This window comes from Geospiza fortis, unplaced genomic scaffold (genome assembly GCF_000277835.1).
Source record: "Geospiza fortis unplaced genomic scaffold, GeoFor_1.0 scaffold120, whole genome shotgun sequence".
NCBI classification, from domain to species: Eukaryota; Metazoa; Chordata; class Aves; order Passeriformes; family Thraupidae; genus Geospiza; species Geospiza fortis.
This window is the reverse complement of record NW_005054364.1, coordinates 3,349,567-3,357,527: the sequence shown is the minus strand read 5'-3', so window position 1 is coordinate 3,357,527 and position 7,961 is coordinate 3,349,567. Positions and strand designations below refer to the sequence as shown.

General features: G+C 41.8%; 1 protein-coding gene across 1 annotated transcript in view; it reads right to left on the bottom strand.

Annotated features, from left to right (window-relative positions):
• The window catches only part of STAC (SH3 and cysteine rich domain), a 72,054-nt gene that overhangs the window by 22,510 nt on the left and 41,583 nt on the right, over window positions 1–7,961 (bottom strand). The window contains exons 3-5 of the mRNA XM_031059628.1: window positions 5,916–6,016; window positions 3,685–3,766; window positions 2,130–2,245 (exon numbers count right to left, since the gene is read on the bottom strand). Coding sequence (XP_030915488.1) covers window positions 2,130–2,245; window positions 3,685–3,766; window positions 5,916–6,016 — 299 coding nt within the window. The remainder of the gene's footprint in view (window positions 1–2,129; window positions 2,246–3,684; window positions 3,767–5,915; window positions 6,017–7,961) is intronic.

Here is a 7,961-nt window from a genome sequence, read left to right as displayed (position 1 = left end):
GAGACCTTGGACAGCTTGGACACCACCTGCAAGGTGAAGTAGTATCCCAGGTGTCCCCACATCCCTGGTGTCCCTAGTTTGGTGACATGGCAGAACCTTGAAGCACATTCCATCTCCCAGGGCTGGGACTCAGCACAGCCTCGCAGCTGCATTGCTGCTTCTGCTTGGAGAGGAGTAGAGCAGCCCAGAAGTGAGAATCACTGGGGAAAGGTCATAGTCCCTCTGAGTTATTAACTACACGTTCGTCTAAGGGCTCTGTGCCACATCCCTGTTGCGGCCACTGGTCAGTACCTACTCCCAGGTCACACATCAGTTTTAAAGGTCCTGAGCTCAATCATTTGATTCAGGGTTGTGTCTACCCTTTTTTTTTATCCTTGTCTCAATCCACAAGCTTGCGCTGGAAGAATTTATGGTTTCTCAGGTCTGCTTATTCAATTCTCTAATGTGCTCTATTTCCTGTATGCTGACACATGTTACATTCTCTCTCAGCTTCAATTCCCTGGAGAAATTCGTGTAATGAACTTGCGTTCCCAATTCTACGCCCACACCCCACCTAGTTATGATCAGCTCCCTAGAGTAAGCTGACACAGCATTAGTAATTTCTATGCTTGAGTTTTCATTTATAATTCAACATAAACTTTATTGATTTAGAAAGCAATAATTACATTTGTAGAAATTTTGTTTCAAAGGAAATTAAATAATTTAAAGAAACAAATGTAATAATGCGACAGAAGGTAGAGTCACTTTGGGTTTAAAAAAAAAAGGAAATTAGCAAATTCCTTTTAAGGCACAAATGGGGGAGGATAGAGGACATGTCCTTTAATAAATCCCTTGCAGACTTCACTTAGTTCTTGCTTAAAAGAGTTTGTCATCTTTCCTGTCTGACATGAATTGGTGCCTGTTTAGAGTCCACCTACACTACCTGAGATTACAGATGAGCCATATGAATGAGCATGCATTTAAATGCCAGGGAAATGTTGTAATAAACATATACAGATATTAGCATGACTTGATATTTAGGATATAAGTATTTCCTTTTAGACCTGGAGACCAGCCCTCATCATGACTCCGTGCCCAGCGCTTTGTCTTATGAGGTGTGGGCAGAAGAGATTGTCAGATAATGCGGGCCTGATTTTTAGAGATGACAATCAGCTTTAGCCTCCAGTGGATGATTCAGGTGAGATTTTTTTTTTTTTTTTTTTTTTTTTTGAGGGGGCTAGGGGTGGCCTGGGAAGGATCTCTTGGGAATGGAAGAGAACCTCAAACATAGGTGTAAGTGCCTGTTTATGAGAGGCTGAGAAGGTAGGAAATGTTCTTTCAACCATGAAGGAGCTTCTGATCTCATGGATCCCAATCTTAGGATAAGGAAGAAATTGGTAATTTTTACTGCTGAACAAGGTATGGATATAGCAAAGGCATGGCCACGGAAACTATCACTTCCCTTGCTCTCTACCTCTTCTGCCATAGTCCTTAAGACAGTGACTTTTATGATTGGAGGGGGTGAATGACAAACATTAAGGCTAAACCCTCCCTGTCTGGATAGAACAACCTTATCACACCTGGCTGTGTTTGGGGTTTGGAGAGAGAAGTCCCAGTCTGTAATGCCTCCCTCACGATTCTGCACTGGACAGGGGTGGAGGTCCCAGTCCCTTGCTTTGTTGCAGTAGCAGTGTCTTAATTTTGTCTGGGCTTGTACTGGGATTGTGTACTTTTAAATCTAGGCTCTGAGGACTCCAACTCATCGTTATCACTTGTATGAAGGGCAAACGGCCACCATCAACAACAGACACTATGCATCTCCTCCAGCCTGACAGTTCAATATCTCAGTTACACTTCTATATGGATATGCAAAATAAAAAGATTAACATTTCCTTTTCCAATCTGATAAAAAACAGTTTACTAATTTAATTAGTACTTTTTCTCTTTTTCTCGAGTCATCTAAAAGATACATAAAACATGAATTTGCAAAAATAACAAATTTTCTGGTCCTTATATGAAGCTGAGAGTAAGATTTTAAGGTTTTTTTACAGTTTGAAATATAAGTTTTGTGAACTCTGACACAATCTCATGTGAATGATTACCTGTTGCTCCTACAGAAAGAAAATGGAAGAAAGTTGTGGGATACTTACAGAGTTTCTGTTGGGAGAGTCAGACCCACTTCCAGAACTTCCCTTTTTGGTTTTCTGGGCTAAGGAAGTCCCAAAGCGGAGAGTTTCATACACAGGGTCAACCTTATTTCCACAGGCTGCAACAGAAGGAGTAAACATGCATCAGTCAATCAATAACTTGAGGATATTTCTGGTCATGTTCCTGCTTAACTTGGGGCAACACATGCCCCTACCAAGAGGTTGAGCTGTATGCTTAGAAACAATTTGAGAGACCATGCTGATAAAAAGTGAGTGTTGAACTGAATGGAATGCTATGAATTTTCTGCTGCCTCTCTATTCCCATAAAGATCATCCTCCTCTCATCCTGGCTCTTCCATGCTCGGCCATTGCCTTGTCTCTCTTCTCCTGCCATTCTCCTTCCCTAATCATCACCGGCACTACCTATGTGGTGGTAAAGAAGACAAAGTACCAGGAGGTTCTAATCCATGTTTGTGCCTACCAGTGACTTCTTGCATTGCTCTCAACAGTGGCTTTCCCTCATAGCTAGCCACAAAAATAATCTCCCATGGAAGAGTAATGGATGTCTTTGCTGGGAACAAGCAAATCCAGTTCAAACTCTCTTCTACATCATGCATTCTTAGACCTCAACTTCCCTTGTGACACAAAGCTGTGGGCATGTAGAAAATGGTACATTTGTAGAGCTATGCACAAAGAGGGAAATTTTAGCCAAAGTACTGAGAAAGTGCAACAGATTTTGGATTTTGATTGGAGGAAAGCACACCTAAGTTTTTTAGCCAGAGTTTATTTGAAATGTTTCTATTACTTCTGATAAAAATGATGGGTGTTTTCGAGAAAGAGAAACTTAGATGAACTCATTGTAATTAATTTTTTTTTAACTGATGACACTAAGAATGCAAATGTCATCAGACAAGTAGTTTTAAGTGGACTGCTTAGTTTTAGCTTTGATTTTTTTGCACTTCCAGGTCTGCCTGGTTAGAGTACTGGTGGGGAAAAATATTTTCCAGAATAAACTTAACTTCTCCATTTCAAAATGTTTCTTTTCAGAAATTTGGTATTATAGTGAGGAGCAAGTGGTCTTTCAAGTACTCAGACAATGTGCAGACATGATCAATAAGGAAATATATGAGGAATGTCAAAAATATGGATGAAAAAGGCCAGGAACCTAGCAGCATCCCTCAAAAGCTGGACCAGTGATTTGAATGCCCCCTGCTATTTTGATCTCCCTGTCTTTTATCCATTTTGTCACAGTTCAGACCCTCATTTCAATATTTCAGCATTTCTTCATTTCTAAGATCTCAGGTAGTTGTTATGATAAGCAGGGTAATTGCTAAGAGGTATGCATACAGGGTTTTGAGTGAAACACACAATGAACACACCCTCTCCTCTTCCAGCTTTGTATCTTTGAAGTGGTCCTTTCCTGAGGTGGCAGAGGGCCATCCAGTCACTGAAAGGAGCTGGATGGCTGCTGAGGATAAAGACCATGGCTGGAATTCTGCCGCTGCTGTTGCAGAGCATTGCCAAGGGAAGACTGAAGGGAAAAGCAGTCAAAACCTACCAATAGGCATCACTTCTTTGATGCAGCCAAACTGTTCATGAATGAGTAGTGGTGAGCTGTAGTACCGCCGAAATCCCTTTGGCTGGAGAGAGAAAAAGCAAAAATGAGTGAAGTGCATTGCTTGCCTTGATTGATGAAGTAGAAATAGCCTCAGCTCTTTGGTTAATGGTGGAACATTGTGGTGAGGCTGGAAATTTGCCTCCTGTTGTTCAGTCACTGTGAGGTTTAGAGATCAGATGTTTATTTAATTTTTTGCCAAGAAAAAAACCTAATTTCCTATATTTGTGTGGAAGGAGGAGCTCATTTTCAGCTCTCTTTTTTCTTTTGTCTTACACAAAAGCAAAACTAATTAACTGCAGTAGAAGTGCTGAATCATTAGAGGTTCTGGGAAGTTTCCCTCTCCCTATCTTCTTATATAATGTGAATTTGCATTGTATTTTATTTGTTAAACATGTGACTGTCCTTCCCCACCCTAACTGCAAATCCTCATGCTCCCACATACACATATGTGAAACGCAAGGAATTTAGAACCTTCCTACAGGTTTTTCTAAGGTTTTGTGCTGACTGACTGCAGCTTCCACTGCTTTTTTTTTTTCTTTTGTCTTGTAAGGTCAAGATGCTGTCTAAGCTGTTATCAGATATTCCCACAGTGTCAATGTGTAGAAAAATGCACCGTTAAAACTCAAGCTATATCATTAAAGAATACCATAATATGGCAAATAATGGTGCTTATACCGCTCTAAAAAATGTATCTCAATTCAGGCAAATTCTTAGTACTCAAAATGAATGTCTTCAAGACATTGGAATTTCACAAATGGTCTCTCCAATTTCTAATGTCTGCAGGCTGTGAGAACTTCTAGTCACAGTGAGAAGTGAGGAAGATTTGAAGAGATGTGTATATTTTCCATATCCTCTGTTCAGTGTACATCAAAACCTGATAGACAACTAGTTCTTCAGGTAATGAGCTGCAGAAAGGACTGAAAAAGACTGAGGTGACTGATTGTCTTGGAGTTTTAGAGGAATAAATTCCAGATTCTTCAGCCTTTGTCTGCACCCAAGCTAGATTCAGAGCATCAGCATGAGCTCACAAAACTCCTGCGACTTTGCTGACAACTCCTGATGTAAATATGGTCTCTCTTTTTTTTTGTTTTTGTAAACTAGTAACCACAAGAGCTGAGGCTGGAATGAAGACATGCATGAATGAATTAACATGGGACAATATTTGCCTTATCCAGGGCTTGTCATTCAGCTCTTCACAGACCAACTTCCTATACCAGAATGCCTCATATTACAACTATGATTATGGTTTAGACACATGAAGACTTGACTTGGGGATGTAAACAACAATAGCTTTCAGTGAGCACTCTTGGACAGAAAAGATCTTTCCAGTGAAAGGTGGGGTTTGTAGCACTTTTGAAGTCAGTGCTTGCATTTTCCCATCACTTAACACAGTAAAACTGTTTGGTTTTAGCTCTGTTGTCTTCAAGTCACAACAAATCTGAGAACATCTGAAACGTAAATCTATGTATTATTCACTTTCCATATTCCAATTGGTATTTTTCCAAGTTCTTTTTCCAAAAGTAACCAAAAGGAACCTTACTCCTGTAACAGTCAACAAGGTGGGTTAGAATTGTCTCAGACAGTGTACTGCCATTGCCAATCATGAGATTTTGCTGCTCAGAAGGCAACACAAGCACTAAAGTCCTGTGTCCTTAAAGGGGCAGGCTCTTCCCAGCCCCTCCTGCTGAGAGATTGCTTCAAACTCTGTTGTGTCTTACTGTGAAATATTCCTTGGTTTTCTTTTTAAGGTGAATTATGTTTTTTATTCAAGCCCTAACTGTGGAGAGAACAATAAAATATAATTTGAAGGATTTTTCATTTGTTAAACCCTACTGAAATACTATGATTAATTTATAGCATTCTTTGAGAGGTTTACACTAGAGCAAGCATGTTGAAATCAAAGTAATTAATTTTGTTAGCTAGCTAAATTTGTATTCTGTAACTGTATTTTCACATTCACAAAGCAGACTGGATTTGTGCCTTGGTTTTGTCTGTATCCTTGTGCAGCAGCAATTGCCCAAATTGACAACAGGGCACCACCTGGCTTCGCTTTTCCCACCTCAGTAAAGCGACCTGGTGTGGGTTCTGTTAATGCAGCAGCTAAATGCACACCTGGGGTTCAGGCACACAAAAATAGCTCCAGCACAAGCTGCCCCGGGCTGCTCACTTACCAGCTTGCCCATGCACCGCTGCTGTCCGATACTGTCGGCACACTTGTGGTGGATGCTCATCTTGCACGCCTTACAGCGCAGTCCGTGCTTAGCGTTCGTCCCTGTGAAACGCACAGCAGAGATTGAATTAGACAAAATCAATAGTTTCCATCCATTTAAACAAGTGACCCGAAAGAGCTGATGGGGTTAGTTGCAGTAGAGCAAATACCGGCAGCATTCTTTGCCTTACCTGCTTTTAAATTCGTATACTCATTTTCTTTACAGCCTCTCCATTTTAGGCATTTGTCCCCCAGGCTCTTTCCCAGGCTGTTGCTGCCTTTAGATTTATATTGAATTATGCTCTGCTGTATGATAATCTGGCCAACAGTATCTCTGCCTCATGAACACCAAGCAAAATCCCTTTGTTATTTTAAAAGGTCTTGGCATGGCTAGGCATGGCTGAGGGAGCCACTGAAGGAGCATCCGGGCTTTGGAGCAACTCTGGGGAGCTGGGCCATCAGTGGAGGGCCAGGTTTTGTGGGTGAGAGGTAGCTCCAGGCACATGTGAGAGGGTTAACCCATCTCCTTTGCCATTTCCCACCCACAGGCAAACACATCCCTGTTTGTGTGGTTTCTTTTTCCTGCGTGGTTGCTCTGGATTAGTGTGCTGTGAGGATTTTTTCAGTCATAGTTTCTTTTCAACTACACATGCTCAAAACAATACAGACAATTGCTCCCAGGGACTGCTGCTCTCACCATCCTGGGCCAGTGCTCAGAGGGTGCAGGAGGGGCTCCCTGCCTGTCCCTGAGTGGGGCAGTGAGGGTGCTACAAGTTTGACCATACTCTCCTCCCTTGTCAGCAGAAAACTTATGTGTCACAGGTAGGGGAGCTACAGCAGAAATTTGGCTTTAAAGAAGCAGAATTCTCCCACTAGGCCAAATGTAGTTCTGTATTAGCTTCAGTGAGGACCTACTCTTAAATGATGGACCCAAGTCTGCTTGCTTCCAGGCAGCAACAGTCACTTTTATTCATACAACCATAACACTTCCTAAACTATGCAGAAGCAGTGATGCTGCAGCAACTCTTTTATCCCCTACAGGACTGTGTAAATGAAATGAGTAAACAACATATCTGTTCATTTTATCTACTGTGAGAGTCAGTATGAAATGAGGTAATAAAAAACCCTAAAAACTCTTGACATTTTAACCAGCCCTCATTAGCCAGACATGATAAATATTAGTCAGAAGGATCCTGCATCTGAAAGTACTCATTGAGCTCATTGGTTATGTACATGCTGCCATCTCATTCAGTGAAGTGCTACCTCAGAAAGAAGCACTTCAGGGAAGGTTTCATCAAATTGTTGCCAAAACCCAAGCCTTCCACTTGCAGAGGAAGAGGTGTCTGAAGTGGCCACTTGCAAGCCAGGTAAGGCAGGCTGAGGTAGCCACGGGTTGTTGCAGTGAGCCAGGCTCAGATGTTTCACCTGTGTGCTTCCTTTAGGACAGGGAACCACGATCCTCCCCACCTTCCTATAGAACCTGCTGGAGTGATAGGGACTGAACAGGGTTGAGTGTGGGGTGTGCCCCAGGGACTTCAAGGGAGTGGGGTCAGTGCCGGCTCCCCACTTGTTGCCCCTTTTAGCCACCTTTCAGTGTGTGCAGACATCCTTTCTATCCTCTTTTTCTGAGGTCTTTTTTCCTAGCAAACACAGGATTTCTTAGAAGAACACATGCCTGTTTATTTGTTTCTTTTTCCTGCATGGTTGCACTTGGATTAGTGTGCTGTGAAGATTTTTTCAGTTATAGTTTTTTTTCCATTACTCATGCCCAAACCAATATTGACTTCTGTGGCTTTGTGCTTTTATTACTGATGATGAAATGCTGAATCACCCTTCCTGGTGATCAACAATTGGCACTGAGAAAAGAGTAGTTCCCTCACAGTTTTCATTATATTTATAGGACAGAATGAGAAAAGGAAAATGACATCACAGTTGGCCTATGCAACACGTCAGTGCTTACACCAGATCTAATTCTCCTTTCATGCTGCTCTGCACCAAGGTACTCCTA